Source organism: Mus caroli, chromosome 12 (genome assembly GCF_900094665.2).
Source record: "Mus caroli chromosome 12, CAROLI_EIJ_v1.1, whole genome shotgun sequence".
NCBI classification, from domain to species: domain Eukaryota; kingdom Metazoa; phylum Chordata; class Mammalia; order Rodentia; family Muridae; genus Mus; species Mus caroli.
Window position 1 is genome coordinate 95,628,140 of NC_034581.1, and position 20,451 is coordinate 95,648,590.

At 51.1% G+C, this 20,451-nt stretch overlaps 1 protein-coding gene across 2 annotated transcripts in view; it reads right to left on the reverse strand.

Moving 5' to 3' along the window:
- Window positions 1–18,789, reverse strand: part of Ccdc88c (coiled-coil domain containing 88C) — a 121,754-nt gene extending 102,965 nt beyond the window's left edge. Inside the window, exons 1-3 of one of the 2 annotated variants that reach the window (XM_021178770.2) lie at window positions 18,521–18,727; window positions 17,984–18,084; window positions 11,851–11,959 (exon numbers count right to left, since the gene is read on the reverse strand). In XM_021178770.2, the coding sequence (XP_021034429.1) occupies window positions 11,851–11,959; window positions 17,984–18,084; window positions 18,521–18,580 (270 nt within the window). In that variant the 5' untranslated portion in view covers window positions 18,581–18,727. Of the gene's footprint in view, window positions 1–11,850; window positions 11,960–17,983; window positions 18,085–18,520 lie in introns of both variants that reach the window. The other variant, XM_029484730.1, reaches the window with a different exon arrangement.
- Window positions 18,790–20,451: the final 1,662 nt, after the last annotated feature.

Consider the following 20,451-nt stretch of genomic DNA (forward strand, 5'->3'; position numbering starts at 1 on the left):
AAAAGAAAAAAAAAAGAAAAAAAGTTTCATTACCCCTCAACACCCTCTGAACGCTTCAACCCTGAGCATGTACTTGGATTTCACACCACATCGTAAGGAGACCCGGGGACTTAGAAGACCTATAATCCTCGGCATCAGATTGCCTCTTCCTCCCACAGTCCCACCAATTCCGACCACTAACCCTGGAAGTAGGGAAGGCTGTGACCCGTAAAGGTGGAGGACAGAGGTCCTAACAGAGCCAAGGATGGAGCCGGGCAGGCACCTGGACCATCACAGCAGAAAGAGACAGGGAAGCTTCACCGGTCACATTTCTAATTACTTTCAGTTAAAAACAGCAAGTTTAGAAGGAGGAGATCAAAGAGTCTGTCAGGAGGAGGCTCTGACTTGAGAAATCACCTTAGCCCACATTTTAAACCTTTGTGGATGACGAGGCTCTTGAGTTTCAATACAGACCGAAGTCTAACCATCTCCGTCTGACCCCACCTCTCACCGGGCTCTGGGCTCCTGGACTACGGAGGCGAAGCTGCTGGGGCGGCTAGGCGACTTTTAGGAACCATCAGTCACCAGATTCCAGCAGAGCCACAGCAAGGATGAGGGCAGCAGCCAGCACAGGAGTTCCTGCCCTTGGGACAGGAGATGGCGGTGAAAACAAAAACCATGAGCTGGTGCAGGAGCCTGTGTGGTCTTTCCAGAGGAGGCCAAGGGAAGCAACAATGGGCAGGAGAGACGACATGGACAGGGGTTGGTCATAAAAAACAGCCCTGCTCACCAGACACCAGCTGGACAGCAGAATCCAGTTAAGTAGCCCTCTGTCTCCGAACTGGCCAAACCCGGGGAGCTGAGGCCAGAAGTGACCTCACTGGACAGAAAAGGAAAGGAATTGGGGTCCAACAGGGATGTCTGCTGGCTGCCATGGCAACAGGGAAGCCTACAGATACAGACAGAGCCAGGGAAGGAGGGCAGGCAAATCCAGCCTGCCTACCTTCCTCAGGCTCCCTCAAGGTGCTGCTGCCCAAGCCAGAGGCAATCTGAGCAAATGTTCCCTCCCCAGTTAACACCCAGCCAGTTTAGAAGGAGAAGATCAAAAGGCCTGTCCGGAGGCTTCCCCAGACACACAGGCAGGGCAGGAGAGGAAGGGAGGGAGCCTCGGGTGGGAGCAGTGCTAACCCCTCTGGATAACCCACACCTCAGCCAGGCTCCTAGGAAAGAATGGACATTCTATCCCATAAGGTCAGGAGAACAGGCCAAAACCACCAGAAACCATCGGCCTCTGTCACCTCGAGCTTGGGACACCCACAGCCAGGACTCAGACCGCGTCCATCTGATAAATGCAACTCTTCAAGCTCCATCCATCAAATTCATGTCACCAATTTTTCTCCTCCCAAGGCAAGGGGCTAAAGACAACTTAGAGAAAGTGCCAAAGCAGCCTCTCAGGTCTGGGCCACACTCTCTCCGCTTCACTGCCTGCGGCTACTGACCTGAAGCAAGAGCGGCTCTGAAAGGGAGGCTTTTTTTTTTTTTTTTTTTTTTAAGCTTAAGGTCATTCATTAAGCTTAAATCTTAGAAGGCTCAGGGGAGTCAAGTTGGCTACACCAAGTAGAAAAAACGATCAATTTAATTTTTATCCCCCAGAGCTTGAGGCTCTTAGTACATCTGCCATGTGGCATTTCCGTCAACAAAGCAAACAAAACAGCACATGAAAAGCCTATAGGCCAGAGAGAAAACAAGGGGGGACCTTTAGACTCCAGGGCCCTCTGCAGCAGGGCCCTCAGCAGTTAGTTACCTCTGTGCAGTCGGGGTCAAAGCCTGCCCTGCACCAGGCCCCAGCCCACCAAGTAGTCAACAACCTAGAAAGGGTAACAGCTCAGGGGCTTTGTAGGGTTGTTGGGGTCTAGAGCCAGGATCCCTGTGCAGGCCCAGAGCAAGCCACCCCACCAGTTCCATGAATGAAATGATTTTATCTAAATTATTTACTTCATCAGGCGGCAACTTCCACATGTGTGTGGTGACAGAGCAACATAAAGGGACTCCGTGCCTGTTTTTAGTTTTGGGGTTTTGTTTTTTGTTTTTTGTTTTTTCGAGACAGGAGCTCTCTGTGTAGCCCTGGCTGTCCTGGAACGCACTTTGTAGACCAGGCTGGCCTCGAACTCAGAAATCCGCCTACCTCTGCCTCCTGAGTGCTGCCACCACGCCCGGCTTCTCTTTTTATTAAACCAATCTGTTCCATGTGTTGTCAACAGAGCTCATGCCTGTTTTTAGAGTTGCATTGCTGGTGTTAAGACAAAACCGGGCAGCTTTCCTCGGTGAGAAAGTGTGGAAACCACTCAGCACTCCACATGTACCCAGAAAGCATAAAACCAAAAGATCAGAGGGGAAGAGACATGCGCACACATGCATGCACATGAGTCAGAGCAGACTGCCTTTAGAAGGTCTTTTGGTCCCCTCCAGAACAGACAGATGCTGCTTGCCTGTCTACCAGACCACTGGCAGGCCAGCCCAGAGATCAGATCCATGGTGTAGCACAACCCCAGCACTAAGCTCTTTTAAACCCTCCGGCCACCCTCCTCAGCAGGTACTGCCAGTCACCCCTCTTTTCAGATAGGAGGGAACTCAAGGAGAGGAGCTGAGGCTCACCTGTGGCTTCTGCAGAGGTCTGCAACAACTGTTTCCTCTTCTGTATGGATTTGTGACTCTTGACTCCTATATTCTACAACTGCATGCACCCTGCCCCCTCCCTTACAGCACACAAGCACTCCCCCAACAAAGCCAGCCTGGAGCGGGAGCTATGCTGTTTCAGTTCACAAACCCCGCATACTCAGGCCACTGCGTTATGCCTCCTAATAGCACACAGGGCAACTGTTCCATTAAACAGATGAAGCCACAGTTGCTAGGGATGGGGTCACATGGATTCCAAGGGCCCAAGCTGATGCTGTAATGGAAGTCCCCATCATGGCTGCCCTCCCATTTGTCCTTCAGTTGCTGGTATTGCTTTCATAGGCTACCAGTACCTAGAAAGGCTACCACCCAGTGCTCTCCAGTCAGAGACCTGATGACATGCTTCCCGGCAACTACTAGCAGCAGCTCATCAGAGCAACAGGCGTCTGCTCTCTGCAGAAACTCTGCTTTCAGAGCACCCCAACATCCAGAGAGACGCCCAGCGAGCTGTTGTCTACTGAAAACTTGGTCTCAAGCCACTAGACCCCTGCAGTGTACACACTATCACAGGATCTAATTACTTCCTCAAAATGCCCGCACCCTGAACTATTACCAATAAACTCGGAATCTGGGGCGGGGTGTGGCCCGTGCGCTCCCCCTACAATCCTGGCTCCTCTTATGATTACTAGAAACATAGGACTGAATTATCTGGGAAAGGCCAGGGTTCTGAATGCCTTGGCAAAGTCACAGGGGAAGAAAAAAAAAAAAAAAAAAAAAAACCCAACAACAACTGTCTTTCCAAAGGGAACAGTTGAATAGCAAAAGCGGTTATTAGCCTGGCTGTGCACCAGGCAGCCAGCTTTTAGGGAGCGAGAAAGCTTGTCTGGGCAAGTTCTTGTCAGACTTCATCTGATAGACCAGTTACAACATCAAACACGCTGACCTTGGCATTGACAGCCACCTCGGAGAAATAGGAGAAGCCCCCTCCTCACTTTCAAAATGTAAGAACCCCATTTCTTCTGTCTGGTCACAAGAGAAACTGGTTCCTACCGCTTCTGTGCAGGAAACCACCACTGAACAAATCGCTAAACTTTCATTCATTCCAGCACGGAATTGAGTCTCACCCAAGCGCACCGTGGACCAGAGACCCGGGGGCCCTTGGCGTTGGAAGGTGTAGTGTGTGTGGTATTAGCTGTAATTTTGTAGGCAGTATGAATTCAGACCTCTTATCGTCTTCCTACCCCATCTGTGCACCCACCACAAATAAGGGACTTGCCGGGGGTGGTGGCGCACGCCTTTAATCCCAGCACTAGGGAGGCAGAGGCAGGCGGATTTCTGAATTCGAGGCCAGCCTGGTCTACAGAGTGAGTTCCAGGACAGCCAGGGCTATACAGAGAAACCGTGTCTCAAAAAAACAACAACAACAACAAAAAAAACAAAAACAAAAACAAACAAACAAAACAAACAAACCAGGGACTCAAACACAATTCCTCAGAAGACTGAGCCATGGTAGAAAAACACAGCTTAGTATAGTGAAGGAGCGCATTAGAGACTCTGGACAGAAAGGCAGAGGAAGGAGAGGTTGTAGGTCTTTGGGTGGAGAGCGAGTCCTGAACACAGGGGTGGACAGAACAGACCTCCGCTACAGGGTTGGTGGCATTCTCCACACCGAGAAGCAGAGGGCCAGTGGAGCAGGCCAGCACACAGGTCTAGGGATATTTGGAAAATAACCCTGTTGATTCAAGATCTGGACTCAAGGCTAAGAGGAGAAGCCCACAGCAACATCCCAAACTCAAATGTATGCACACACAGGCACACACACACACATATTTACACCTGGACACAACACTCACATGCATACAGACAGACACACACATACTCCTTCATATTAACACAGGCATGTGCTCATGCTCACTCAAGCAAGTTCAGCCTCTAATGCCCCTGGCAGAAGCCCAACTCTGCTAATTACCTCAGACCCACCTTTCACCCTTCCCACCAGCAGCAATTAGCCCTGCCATCTTGACTTCCTGCTGCTCTGTGGAGGAAGGAAACGAGCCAGCTGCTCCCTCTGCCCAACCCCGGAAATGCTGGTTTCAGAGGTGTCTCGGGCGAACCAGTCTCTTACTTCTGGGGCTGCAGGCTGACACAAAAACAGTGGCGGCCCTTTCAGGATGCTCTGGGAAACAATGCTCCAATCTGGTCCACTCTGCTCAGCTCCCAGCTTAGCATTCAGCTGCCCCCATGCTGATCTACCCAGAGCAAATCATGTCCCCACAGGCTCCAGAAGCCTGGCTTTGAGAAAGAAGTTTCTCTAGGCAGCTAACAACTAAGGGAAAACATACTTCCTAGGGCTGAAGTTTCTTCCTTCCTAAGTCTCAGTTTCCTAATCTGTAAAATGGCCCAGTAACTTCTTCCTCTTAAGGATGTGGCTGTAAAGAACAGGGCAGCCAAGCCTTGGTCCCAGGACTAAGCTCCCCCCTGCTGTGCCTCAGCTCTTTGATTCCTCTTTGGGCTCCATACCCACATTCCTATTGCTATTCAATAGGCCTTCTGATGTCTGAGGTGGTAACAAAGGTGAGGGAAAAGGAGGTGAGGGGAGAGAGAATGGAAGCAGGTGAGCTCACATCCTGCCTCCCCAGAGGTTTGGGAATGTGGCAAGTCGTGGGCCAAGGCTCCAGGACCTCTAGCCCTAGCCAACAACAGAGGGGCCAGCAGGCTAGGGAGAGAAACCACCATACCTGGGACTGTAGAAAAGGAATTCCAGTGCCCTGAGTGCTGTGGTCTCCATCAGTGAGCTCCCTGTGCCCACAGGCTAAGAGGGAACAGACCCCCCGCAGACCATCGCTTTCTCCAGCCTGAAATCTCAGTGGAGCTGGGCCATGAAGCAGCCCACAGCTGAGAAGTCCACAGGCTGAGTGTGGGCTGGCTCAGTCCCTACTGATTCTGCTCTCTGCTGACCACTCCTCTCCTTTGGCTTGTTGTACCTTGGGGTTCCCAGTCTTCACATTGGGGAGTCCTGCTTATTCCTCCCACACCTGATCCTGGGCTTACTGCCACCTGGATGGCTACTCTACCTATAAAGCTGGCATGTGACTGTGGAGTCACCCACGGCATCTCATGACTCCCAGCAGGACTGCTCTGTGGACCCCAGACCACATGCCAGACGCATCCCCAAACCATGTTGGCCTGATCTCCACACCAGCCCCTCACCACACACAACCACAGACTCCAGGGGTAGCTGCCAATCAGAGACCTTCACTTCTCCTCAGGCTGGGTGTCTACTATTACCAAGTCCCCCAAATCACCCTGTTGTCTGACCTTGGTCAGGTGCAGGTCATATGACCAGCTCCCATCTCGACTCCCTGCCAAGGCCAACCAATCATTCATTCTCCACACAGGTGCCAAAGTTTCATCTCAGTTATCTTCCTTTCTAAAATGGAGAGGAGCCGGGCGTGGTGGCGCACGCCTTTAATCCCAGCACTCAGGAGGCAGAGGCAGGCGGATTTCTGAGTTCGAGGCCAGCCTGGTCTACAAAGTGAGTTCCAGGACAGCCAGAGCTATACAGAGAAACCCTGTCTCGAAAAACCAAAAATAATAATAATAATAATAATAATAATAATAATAATAATAAATAAAATGGAGAGGAAAAATGCTACGGCCTTTCACTTTCTGAGCGTGTGTGTGTATGTGCGCCTGTGTGTGTACAACTCAGATGCAGAGAGCTTGACTACCGCAAGGTCCTGGCTTTGATCTCTAGTAAAACAAAACACCTAAAATGCAAAATCCAGTAGGATGGAAGTTCATGTTCATTCGCATGACGCCCCAAGCTCACCCCTGTCCCAAATCCATTGTCTCCAGACTGCTTCAGATCCATCTTTCAGGTGCCTTCTCCAGGATACCCCTCCACTAGTATGGCTCCCTTAAAACATAGGTGCAAGCTAAGTGCCATCCCTAGAGAGATGTCGGTCGGGGTCTTCATCTTTCCTGGACCTGTATTGGGAGACACTGCCATGTCTTGTGACAAGCTGCAATGACAGTTTGACCTGATCTCCCTTCCAAAGTACCTCAGATAGAGACAACAGCCTTCAGAACCACACAGCAAAGAACCACTAGGCCAAGAAGCAAATGTATGCTCCCACCCCTCCACCCCCATCCTGCACCGAGCCACACCCACCTCTGGGCCACCAGGGCTTCCTGTCTTGCATTTCATCATTCTGCATACACCCATGGGGGAACAGGGGGCAGGAAGAGGAAAGGAGGGGCCGTGCAGACGGCTGTCCTCCACTCATTCCCCAGATGCTCTCTGGCTTTAAACTAACTGCCAGCATTCACACCGAATCCCAACAAAGGCTCCACTGACCACAAGGGGCAGAGCCAATCCTGCTGCCTTGTTTGGACCCTATGATCGTTCCCCTCCTCCACCATCCCCAAACTGCCTTCAGTGGGCTCCACATTAGAGAGGGAGTCCGCCCCGACAGGCTGGCAGGGACCGTCTCAGGCACAGGGTGTAGCTCAGGTGCAATGTCTGCCTAGCATTCCAGAGGCACCAGCTTTTGCAAAGTGAGGAAGCAAACAAACATACACCCCAGAGCTTTGGGCTTCGGGTGAGGACACAGACATCTCCAGTGCACCGAATGCCGCGGTTTTCAAACAGGGCGGCAGCCACAGCCACCAAGGCTGCAAAAGGCACAAAACAGCAATTCACCAGAAAAAGAAGAAAAAAAAAAAAAAAAGAAAGAAAGAAAAAAAAAAGGACAGGGCTATAAATAGTGTAGTTGTAGCACTAAGGAGCAAACATTCCCACAAAGTGTTCACACCCTTTGACCCAACAACTCTCTGCCCGGAATTTACCCCGAGGAAATGAGGGGGAAAAAATGTTGTTTGCTGACCATCTATGTACCATGTACGTCCAGGGTGGTATTGCTCATAATTCAAAACCAGGGATATGGAAAGTGCCAATGGTGGCAGGACCAGATAAAACATCACCCAGACACAGATATCCAAACACATGAATGTTTAAACGCAGGGGAAAACACTCAGTTCACCTTCAATGACAAAGAATAGGTGGCACAGAGGCGTAGGGAATTCCGAGCCAAACAAAGAGCACACTCGCAAGGACCAAAATGTTGACAGTGGGGACCTCCAGGCAGGGATGACTGATGAACTCAGCTCCTTTCATATTTCCTAACCTGGAGTAAGGAAACATTTTCGGGGGTCAAAAACATTATCTTTAAATTCCTCAGCTGTAGATGCAAACTAGCCAATCAAGAGGACGAGCTTACACTTCAGTCTTTCAAGTCGGCAGCGGGGAAGGTAATTTCTCTGCAAAGCCAATGTAATGTGTTATTCATGAAGCAAGCTCTGTGTGTGCCTGGATTTCTCTACCCCTCCACCAGCTAAGGAAACACTGCTTTGCACTCTGTGAGGCCCACAACACAGAGCTGAGGAGATTAGCACGCGGCAGACATCGTCCATGCAGAGTATCTATTGCCTTCTACTCTTTTTGTAAGTTTTTAAAGACCAAGTCTCATGTAGCCCAGGCTCTCCCTAAACTGTCTATGTAACCAAGGATGGCCCGAGACGTGGCCTCCCTGACTCCATCTCAAGTGCTGAGATTACAGGTGTGTACTGCCCTGTTGGGTTCTGGTCCTACTTTTGACCAAGTGTTTCATTCAAGCCAGCAAGATGGCCTTGTGGGTAATGGCATTGGCTGCCAAGTTCCCACATGGTCAGAGGAGAGAACTGGCTCTCACAAGTGGTCCTCCGACCCACCGGCACAGGTGGGACACATGACAAAGAATTTTACACTTCAAACTGTTCACTTTCTCAAGACACTTCCCATCTGCCGAACCTGACACATGCTTATCTAACACAAGTGCCAAAGGGCTGGCAGGCTTGGGATCTACCGCTTCTAGAGGTTAAAGGTCACATAAAGCAGAACTGGAGATGTAGCTCAGCCAGTACGATTGGGTCAGCTCAGTCAGCTAGGTCGACGGCAGCCCTTCCTGAGCGTGGAGCTTGGGGGCTGCAGAGATAGCACAGCCATGAGGAGCACCAGCTCTGGCAGAGGACCCCAGTTTGATTCCCAGCACCCAAATGCCAACTCACAACGCTCTGTGACTTCACTTCCTGGCCTCTGCGGCACCAGGCACATATGCGATGCTTCAGTCATACACGCAGGCAAGATAGCCATACATGGAAATAACACTTTTTAAAGGTATTCAAAAACAAACAAACAAACCCACCCTTTGCCCCACCCCTGGGGTGACCCTCTCCCTCCTGTCCACATCAGACAATGGAACATGCAAGAGCTGCTTCTTGCTTGGCTGGTTTTGAAGGGCAGTCTCACTGTGAGGCCTATGCTGTCCCCAAACTCTCTGTCTAGCCCAAGCCGGCGCCAAGGTTGCTACCTCTCTAGCACTGAGATCACAAGCGCACACCACTGTGCCTGGCTAGGAACGGTAAGTGGGTCATTTCACCCCATTTTCTGGGCTACTTGCCAACAAGGGGAGCTGGGCAGTGGCTCCTTAGGAAAATGCCCATTGAAAACCCTCAAAAATAAGCTATAGTGTTTCATTGGAAGGGAAAAGGGCAGGATGTACAGTTATACGTATGGCATGCCCATAACAGCACAAAACAAAACCCATTCACCCAACCACCGGTAGGAAACACTATATGAGATGGGCAATTGTCCCCAGAGAGCTGAGCGCCACCTGCCTTCATGGCCCTTGTTTTTCAAGCTGTTTATAGCGGCCAAGTATTCTTCTAATATAAGAACTGAATTTCTGCTCCCCCTAAATCAGAAAGAACAGACAGAACACTGTGCACAGGTGACGTGCCAGCCACTAATGTGCACACAGTGTAGCAGCTCTTTCCAAACAGGCGAGATGAGGGGGACAGTGACTGTCGCTCCCTGCAAGTGCTTGTGTGTACTGTGCTTAGCTGGGGCTAGAGAGTGACCAGTGCCATCCCCACTCTCAAAGACCTAAAGGAATGGAAAATGACAAGAACACCAGGTCCTCTTCCCCACCCCCAAGTCCTTCGGGGTCACCCAGTCCCTCCTTTGTGAGATAATTTGCCACTTGGAACTCGGCAGCAAACACCTCTCAGCGGTACACTATCTCCAGTGGGTGATGAGGCCTTTCACCAAGTCCAGACCTGGTCCCTTACAGCTGCTAATCACTGGCAGCAGGGGACCCTCTGGGCCTTCGGGGACCCGACCAGACCCGACCCGACCCAATGTTTTCAAGGACCTAGAGCTACCGTGAAAGGTGACTCACATCAGCTTTGAGATGTAGGCAGCTTTACCAGCGACTATGCTGTTCCACTCTTTATGTTTTGTTTTGTTCTGGTTTGGTTTTTTGTTTTTGTTTTTTTCTCCATGTTGCCCTGGTGGTCCTGGGACTCACTCTGTAGCTGTAGCCCAGGCTGACCTCAAACTCAGAGATCTGCTTGCCTCTGCCTCCCAAGTGCTAGAGTTAAAGGCATGCACTACCACCAGCTGGCTCCATAGACAGGGTAGGGTTCTTGTCTCTTGAATGCTTAGCACCACCTGTTTCCTCTGGTACGGGCAGAGTGCCTGCCTGTTACAAATGGCACCTGCAGACAGGAGTCTGCTGTTAGCCAGTGCAGCCTCCCACCCACACCCCGCCGGTCCCCCCTGCCATGCTTCTTTACCACAGATGCCAAGTTCACAGAGCACACCACTACCTCTGACAAGCTGACAAAAAGAGGCACTGGCTGAAATGCCCCAGCTCACAGTGCACCCAGACCCACGTGTAGCTCCCCTTAGCTCAGAGAATGAACCCTCTCCTAGGGCTCTCAGGCATCTCCCTGAGCCCCTAGCCCCTTCCTTAGGCACCTGCAACTAACGAGATGGGACTTGCTGCAGTCTCTGGAAGCTATACTCAGATCTCACAGAGCCACAACCACTCGCTGAATACTCATGTGTGTGTACATTTTGGGGCCAAAGGTCAACCTCGAGTATTGTTCCTCAGTAGCCATAGACTTAGTTGAGACAGGGTCTCGATCTGGGATCTAAGGCTAGGCTGGCCACCAGTGAGTCTTAAGGATCCTCCATCTCTCCTGCCCCAGTTCTGGGGCTACAAGTGCCCACCACCATGTCTGGATTCTTTTAAACATGGAACATGGGGATCAAACTCAGGTCTTCATGCTTGCACATCAAGTATTTTACCAAATGTGTGCTAAAGTAGGCCCCATTCTTTCTGTTTTGCATATGATACGTATGTGGTACGCTTGTATGTGTATGTGTGTTCTCATGTGTGGGGGTGCGTGCGTACAGGTGTGTCTGTGCATGTGCCATGGCCACACTTTTATGGTGTGTGTACACTTGTACTGCTTACCTCCCCTGATGGGAGGACAGACGTAATCATGACAGAATACCCTTCCCTCTCCCAACCCATTTCAAATCCAGACTGCAGAGAAGACAAGGGCTGTGCAACACTCATAGCCCTAGGCAGGGCCTGGGCCCAGTGCAGACCCAAGTCACAGCCAGTAGTAGTCTCTCAGCTGACTCAAGGCAGCATCCCAGACAGAGGGGAGCCTCAGCTGACAGGGGGAGCATCAGGGCAGCAGAGACCTCCCCACATCTGCAAAGGCCCCAGAGCTCACCAACACTCTCAGAGTGTCAGCAATGCTGACCCACCCGTACAGCTGGTCAAACACATCGAGCAGTGTAAAGTGGATCCTTCACTCTGTAAACCCAGATTCCGGCAGGTCACACACACAATGGTTCCATTCTTGGCCCCTGTAGCCTTTTTGTGGCTCTCTCTCTCTCTCTCTCCTCGAGTGGCTTTTGCACAAGAGCCACTAAGCCAGAGACATGGATCATGCACCTCTTCCAGAGAGTCCCCAAGTAAAACACAGAGAACAGACTGTGAACCAAGGGCTTCCAGCCCTCATGGCATTCAGAATGAACCAATCAACGATGCAAGCCCCTTCCCCGTCTGAACTGACACACCCCACAGCAAGGCTAATGAAAAGCACCAAGGGCCACTTACTCTGGCTTCTTGTGGCAACCCATTCAAGGGGCCCCACTGCAGACACATGGCAACTCACTCAAGGGGCCTCTGTACACCCATTTGAGGGACATCTGTACATACACGTGGAAACTCACTTAAAGGCCCCATCGCAGACTTGTAGGAACCCCTCCCTGGGCCAGCAAAGCAGCCTCACCTGGTAGTAGGTCTTGATATTTCTCACCAGGATACTCAGGTTTTGGATGCGCAGGTTGACATCATTGTTGACATGCTTGTTGATGCGCTGATTGCTGGGCCTGGGGTCTCTAGATTAAGAAACAGAGTAAAATTCACACCTTAGGGCATTCACTGTTCCTCCTTCCCCAGCAGGGAACCAGTGTTCAGTTTCGAGAGCCTCATTACTCCCTTGATAACCATGAGGTTGTGATTCTGTAGTTCAAGTCAACGGCTAAGTCTGCCCACAGCTGTGCCAGACAAGTCACCTGTCACCTCTGCCGCCTCACTCAGGGCTCTGCCAAAGCACACAGCCCTTTTCAATACTGTTCCCATTTCCACTGGTGGAAGCGCCAGGTGAGACACTCAAGTGTCGTCAATACTGTGAAAACTGACATACAGATATATAAAAACCAATAACCTATCCTAAACTGTATCTTACCACTAAAAAGACAGGCAAAGAAACATATGTGAAATACCAAGAAAAGGATGGGCTGGAGAGATGGCTCAGCAGCCAAGAGCACCAGCTACTCTTCCAAGGGTCCTGGGTTCCATCCTAGCACCCACATGGCAGTCACAACCGACTGTAACTGTCATCCCATGGGATATCCTTTTTCCTGGTGTGCAAGCATACATGTAGACAAAACACCCATACACATAAAATAAATAAATAGATCTTTTTTAAAACGGAAAGAAAGAAAAATACAAAACAAGGGCCCTGGCCTGTTTGGTGACATTCAGAGTCATGTTCCACTCAGTACAGGCCTCCCTGCCATCTGGAGTTAGGTTGGTCCTGCTCATGATCTACACTCCCAAGTTATAATAGTGTCTTGACAGGCTGATATCCAGGTCTAGGATAGGACTGGTGTGCCAGCAAATCGCACAAGAAAAGCTGAGTATGGGAACGCCACGAGCATCCTTTTCCAACCTCAGGTGAGCCTGGGTAAAGGAACTAGCCGTCAGCTCAAGCCATGTGCAGCCTGGCTCATCTACATGCAGGCCAGTTCCCGCAAATCCTCAGTGTGGGAGACGGCTGCCAAGAAGAGCAAAGTGGAGAGGGGAGCTCTGCCTTTTCATAGCAAAGGCCTCCCTTCCACCCGCTCGCTCCCAAGGCACCACCACAGATAAAGGCAGCGAACTCAAAGCCCTTCTCCCCGGTTTCATCTATCAAAAGCCCTGTGATGATGAAGGCACAGAGCCTACTCAGAGCTCATGGGGAGCCATAGACATACATCCCGGGCCTCATTAACAGAAGATGGAGAAACAGAAGGGAAAGGCTCACACCTTGAATCATTTCGAACGTCACTGGAAGCACAACACAAGGCTCTTTTGTGACGCCAGCTGTTTAACAGTCCACCTTTGAGTAAATATTTGACAGATACTCTAGAGGTTCCACACAGTGTCCGAAGCACCTGAACCTACTTCCCACAGCCCCTGACCTCTCATAGTCATCTCACTGCCCCTCGAACAGCCACATCAGGCGACGACATTGTCCCCACTGCATGTTGGGAGTCTGTCAAAACCCTATTTACATGTTAGTTTTCTCTTAGAGCCCTTCGTTACTAAGGAAATAAAGGTGAAGAACACTCCGGAAATCACCTCAGCAAAGAGGCGGCAACACTCTGCATCTTAACTGTAAAGGCCACAGAAGTCTTCCTAGCAATGACCAAGACAGGGGTTGCATGACCAGCTGTGAGCAGAGCAGCGGTTTCACGGGGCCTAAGCCTGACACATGAATCTGAGAGAAGCTGCAGGCTTTCCTAACTTACCATTCTTGTTTTGGGGAAGTCGGGGGAATGAACCTGGGCTGCACGGATGCCAGGCAAGCACTCACCACCGGGCTACATCCCTAACCTTTTCTTTTTCTTTTCCTCCTCCTTCTTTTTCCTTCTGAGACAGATTGTCACTACGTGGCCCAGCTGGCCTTCAGCTTACACTGCTCCTCATGCTCAACTTTTAAAGTAACGGGATTGCAGGTGTTAGGAGACCCAACTGTTTCATCGGTATTTAAATCCTGGGTTTCTTTTCTCTTCGAGATAGAGTTTTATGTAGCCCAGGCTGCCTCAAACTTACTAAATAACCGAGGATGACCCTGCGCATCTGATCTTCCTGCCTCTCCTTCCTACCAGGATTCCAAGAGTGAACCACCCACCCACCCACCTCTGCTATGTGTAATGCCAGGGATTGAACCCAGCGCTTTGAGAATACTAGGCATCCACCTTACTAACGGAGCCACACCTGCTGCCTCTAGATTTCATCTTCTCCAGAGGGGCCACTGCAGGAGGATCAGGTACCCACAACATCAGTATGCACCACTGACAGACACCCATTGGCAAAGGGTCTGCATACCCAGGACCTGGGATGTGCAAGCCAGATCTGCTTTTGTTTTCCCCCAGGCATGGAAAGAAACAGCTAATTGAAGGAACACTAGAAAAGAACCCTGACTTTAGTTTAGTTATATGACTAATTAGACTAATTATCATGATCATTAGTATTCCCTCAGTTAATAGGTCTCTCGGGGTAAAGAGCGTTTATTAGGAAATAAACCAAAAGTTTTAACCTTGCTTAAGGAAGGCAAACCTCATGTCTGCCTACTCAATGCCCCACACAGACTGCTAGAAATGAGGGTCAGAGGCCCAGGGGTCACAAGAGTCTGACTAAGCCACAGGCTGACGGGAATGTGCCACTTTCCTAACAGGAAGAGCACAAGTCAGCAGACAGAGCTGCTAGTCCACTGAGGCTCCTCTCACGAGTACAGATGCACACTACCATGATTATACAGATACACACATGACCCAGCCCTGCCTCACTCAGGCTACACTAATCACACCCAGACTTTAATATGCACCATCTTGCTTGGTCCTCCCCTCATCTACAAAATTCTACCCCCTTATCACAGATCAGGAAACCGAGGCTTCGAGGAGTAGAGCAATCTATCTGCTCAGTGTAGCAGAAACAGTGAGTCGTGGAAGCTATCGTGCCTGAAGCTAGCTAAGCTTCCAGTTTCCCATCAGTCCTCACAGACAAGAGGGAAACAGCCTGTGATCCAGAGCGCTCGGTAGACTCTCTCTCTCACTCGGGAATCCTAGCCCTGGGCCTCCCTTGAAAGCTGAGCCCACCAGGGCTTTCCTGCTTCCAGGTGAGCCTGATGTCAGCGAGGCCAGGGCCAAGAGACTACTTACTACCCAGCCTTCTCGGGTTGCCACAGACAATGGCCAGGTGCAGTCATGTGACCACAGCCAGCCTTCAGAAGGCTCTGAAGTATTAAGTAACAGCCTCTTATCTCAGCCCTACCCCAACTTAGTCAGCCACACAGCTCTGCCATATCCAAAAGCCACCGCCTCCCATCTGGAGATAGCACAGCAGCAGTCTCCAGGCACCCAGCACAGGAAGGAGGTAGCACCCACTCTCACCCAAGCAAACGTTCTAAACAGCCTGCCTGCCTGCCTGCCTGCCTGCCTGTGTGCCTTCTAAACCCAATTCACACAAGGACCATTAATGACTGCATCTGTCCCAACAATTGGGAAGGGAAGGAGATTAAGCTCAGTTCCCAAGCCACAGTGAAACTGTGTTCACACTGCGATGCTCCAGACCCAGCGGACATTTCCTGTAACCAACCAGACAGACCCTCTTCACATTGCTCCACTGGGCAGAAAGGGAGACTAAGGCCCAGGTGATGGGAAGTCAAGTGTTAGCCTAGACCTTTGACTCAGCCTATCATCAGGAACATAGAGGGGAGGAAGTAGACTGCAGAAGCGCCTGGTGAGACGGCTCCGCAAGCCAAGGCACTTGCCACCAAGTCTGAGGTCAATCTCCAGGAACCACACAATAGGAGAGAACCAACTCCTGCAAGCTGCCTTCTGACTTCACATGCACTTGCTCACTCGGGCACATGCGCACGCACACACTTTTTTTTTTTTTTTTTTAAAGTAGACTAAAGAAACCCAGCACCCTTTCCTACCCAGTGCTGAGCTAGGTACTAGCAAATCATCTTGCTTAATCTCCAGGACCACTTCTTTAGGGCAGAACGTTACTTCCCACTTTGAAGATGAGGAAACGGGGGCACCTACGAGAGACCCAGTGTCGCACCGCTTGTGGGAAGACGACCTTGGGTTCAAGCCTACTCTGACCACTTAGGATGCTCAACTTTCAGTCAGGGCTCTCTTTTGGTTTTGTTCTTTGTGTGTATGTGTGTTTTGAGATAAGGTCTCATATCGCCCAGGCTGGCCTTAAACTTGCTATGTAGCTAAGACTGGCCTTAATCTCCTGACCTTCCTCCACCTTTCAAAGGTCAGGAATAGAGCTGTGCGCCACCACAATCACCCAAGGGTCTTTTAGTTACCCACCTTTTGAGGTGGCAGGTATGGAACCTAGGACCTTGGATACTACAGGTAAATACCAGAAAACTACAGGTGCCCCTATTTGTATCTTATCGAGGTTACTTTTACAAGGAAGAAAATGTGTGCATCTTAAATCCCAGCCCCGGAGTGGGGGAGAATACATTCCAGGGAGTCATTTCAAAGCCCGCTTGGCAGTCAAGCCCCACCCACTTCCGGAGGCAAATACATTTTGATGCCTGTTACCTGGCGCCAAGTTAGGATTCCCTAGAAGCAGAAAATTATGACTGGCAGGTCCTGTGCCCACTCCCGCCTCTGTTTCCTGGTACGGGAAGGCCACTTCTTGTCTCTGTGGCTGTCCCAGGATTGCTGCACACCTGCCGGGCTCTTCTTCCAGAGGGATCACAGTTACATATCACAGAGGGAAAAATGAGTCTGAACACTGTCAGGAAGGGGAACAGACAACCCTCTGCCAGAATTCAGCCTGGGCCAAATGCAAATAAGTGATGAGCCGGCAGTTTTCAGAAAGGTTCACCAGGCTTCCCTGATTTACAGGCAAGTGTAAAGGCTTCAGGAATTCCAAAGGTCAGGGAAGAAAGAAAATTGTCCCCCCGGCTTTTGTTCTCCCCTGTGCCTGTGTGTAGCTAAGTGGAAGACTGGAGGACACTGCTGTGTTTTTTAATTACACAGCCTCAAGCTTAACAGGGATAGGCTGTAATGGTTCTTCTACCAATGGAACCCAGCCATTCTTGGGGCCTGACAGAACGGGGGTGGCAGGAGCGTGGCCAGAGCCCAAGCCTGCTCAGAGGCAGTCTCAGAAAAACTCAATTCTCATCAGTCCTTAGAGAAGTGCAGCCAAAGCCAACAGCAAATGTCTCTTTAGAATGTGGTCAAACTCTGAAGACCAGTAGGATTGGATTTAAAAAAAAAAAAAAAAAAAAGACGGGGTTTCTACCACTGTGAATCAAATGTCCTATGAAAACAAATGGAGTCATCTCATTGGGAAACCGCCCCCTACCCGCCCCCACCCCCAGCTACAAATCCAAGCTGTATTTCATTAGCTAATGGATTACTGAGTGTGACACCTCCATCAGTCCCAGCTGAGTGGGCACATGTAAAGGCTGATCCAGTTTTATTTTGATCCAAGTGCCTGTGACTCATACTGTCACTCACTTCCAATAGGATCCCCGAAGCTTCTAAGTTAAACACAGAATGGAGGGGTAGGAGCCAACACCTAAGTGGTGGTAAGATGTCAGACAGACAGGCTCTGCAGAACTCCACAACGGATGTGGTCAGAGGTGCAGCCGGCAAGTAGTATCTAAGAGACCCTGTTTAAGCCCAAGCAAACGTTCTAAACTGCCTGCCTGCCTGCCTGCGTGCCTTCTAAACCCAATTCACACAAGGACGATTAATGACTGCATCTGTCCCAACAATTGGGAAGGGAAGGAGATTAAGAAGCTCAGTTCCCAAGCCACAGTGAAACTGTGTTCACACTGCGATGCTCCAGACCCAGCGGACATTTCCTGTAACCAGACAGACCCTCTTTACAGTTCTGTGTCCCTCCAAAAAGAAAAGGGACTTTTGGTGTCAGCACTCAAGACTACCATCAAGTCCCCGAGTTTACAAATGAGTCAACCGCAAATTTCCTTAGCTCGAATGAGGTAGGTGCTGGGGGTGGGGGTCCAACGGCCCACCTGAACGGAATCCCTCCCTGGCCATCCGGCATTCACGCTACAATCTTAGGTTTCTTAAAGCATCCTCTCTGAAGAGGCAACTTACATTTGCAGCATGATTTGATTCAAAAAGATGCCGTCCACTAAATCCATGTACAGAGTCAAGTTGTCCTGGTGGCCGCTTCCAAACGATCCAAAAGTTTTCACCTGCGGGGAGGCAAAAGCATGTTGGTCTGACGCTGGGGGACAAGGCAGGCCAGGGAGGTCACCAACCACCGCGGTACTCTTCGCAGGCAGCAAGCCTACCCTTCCCGAACCGCTGTCCTTTCCCGCCTCCGGACAGGACTTCTGGCTAACTTTTTTCCAGCGTCCCAGAACGCGAGGAAAATAGAGAAATAAATAAAAGGGACTTTTCAACAAATTCCTCACGTCTCAGACGCACAGGAAGGCAGCACGCTCAGCCCGCCGGTCCGCGGTCCCACTCTGCGCCCCTACCGCGGGTCTCTGGGCTTCGGGAGGGATCACCCCCCCTTCCCCGCCCCCACGGCCGCCGGGAACAGGTGCGCGTCCCCGAGTGGGAAGCCGTGGGGACGCCCACCCGACACGGAGCCTCCCGGTCCCCGGTGCCGCTCCGAGCGCTCACCCAGGTCACCAGCGGGCTCTGCAGAAACAGCTCAACGAGCTGCGACACCGTCACGTCCATGCTGAGCCGCGGCCGCGCCGCACAAAGCGGCTCCGGCAGCCGGCGGCGGGCGCGGGAGACAAAGGCGGGGCGCGAGCCCACGGTGCGCGGCTGCGGCCCCGCCCGCCCGGGGAGAGCGAGAAGGTGGGGGCGAGGAGAGGGAGGGAGGGGCGACGCGGTCCCTCCTCGGTCGCCCGGTGCCCTGCGCAGCCTAGCGGAGAGCAGCCGCACCGGGCCGAGTGCGCGTTGGGGGAGCGGGGACGGGAGTGGGGCGGGGCCTCAGCACGTGGCGGCCCGAGTGCGCGGGCAGGTGCAGCCTGCGCGCGCAGACCTGGGCCCGAGAGGAAGAGGCTCGGTGTAAGCCTCAGACTGCAGGGTTGCGCATCAGTGCATCTGCTCTGCCGACTCCCCAGCTTCTCCCTTCCTGAAGTTCCTTCAGGATGGATGCTGGCGGTGTGGCCGCCCCACGCGTGTGCGCCCCTGCGATGGCTCTACCCTCCCTCCACCATAGCACACCGTGCGGGAGAGCCTGTTCCGGCCGCAGTGCGCAGCGGCAGCTTTGAGCCTGGGCTCCCAGCGCGAGGGACGGCCGTGCCCCCTGCTGGCGGGGGCTGTGTGCTAGGAGGCCTGCAGCCCCAATTCCTGGTAATAACTTCGCTCCCCGAGCTGAGCCATTGTTGCATGTACTCTCTGTGTCTTGATGAGTTTAATCCTCACTGTGATGTGGGAGTGTTAACCCGAAGCCCCTGGCACACGCTTAGCGAGAACACACCAGGTACTCAATGACTGCCCTTTGGCTAGTCATTTTGCAGCGTAGCTTTTTCACGTGTTAGGGATATGACATCTGCTGATGACATGTGGTATTACATTTCTGCCTGGCTGGAAAGCCTGTTAATAAATAGACTGTAGCCCCCAGTATACTGGCAAGGTTCCAAGAAGAGTGGAAGGGTGGAGGTGGGGAGGCTTCTGCAATGAAGAGCATTTGCTTCTATTCCAGAGGACCTGGGCTTGTTTTCCGGCACTGACAGGATGGTTCGCAACTATCTTTAAGTTGAGTTTCAAGGCCTCTGAGGGCACCAGACATACATATGGTATACATTCATAAAGGCAGAGCACTCAAACTCATAAAGAGTAAAACAAACAAATCTTACCCAAAAAAGTGGGGTGGGAATGATGGTACAGCTTTGTAACCCCAGTACTGGGGAGATGGAGGCAAAAGGATCTTCAAGTTATCCTTGTCTACATCACAACTTCAGAGCTAGCCTGGGCTCAATGACATCCTGCCTCAGGCCATGGCAGTCAGTTCTGGTTCCTGTAATCACAGAATTTGGTGGGGCTGAACCAGGAGGGCCTTGAGTTCCAGGCTAGCCTGGGCTACATAATGAAGTTGATGACTGCATGTGGTGGATAGGTAGCATAGGCTACCCTGTTTGGAAGAGTAAGGACTCTGTGGGTTTGATATGTTTTTCTGTACCAACCTAATTAAAAAAAAAAAAACAAATCCTTCTAGCTATTTAATAAGCATATTATTTCAAGTGAACAACTGCATCGAACAACTGCACTGTGACTACTGTGAGACATTTTATTCTAGTGTGTGAATAATTTCTCCCTTGATATTGGCGGTCCCTACATAGCGACTCTGGGAACTTCGCATAGCAATGTCAATGAAACATTACATATGATTAATGTTTTATAAAAGTCACTCCACGGGCTGGTGAGATGGCTCAGTGGGTAAGAGCACCCGACTGCTCTTCCGAAGGTCCGAAGTTCAAATCCCAGCAACCACATGGTGGCTCACAACCATCCATAATGAGATCTGATGCCCTCTTCTAGTGCGTCTGAAGACAGCTACAGTGTACTTACATACATACATACATACATACATACATACA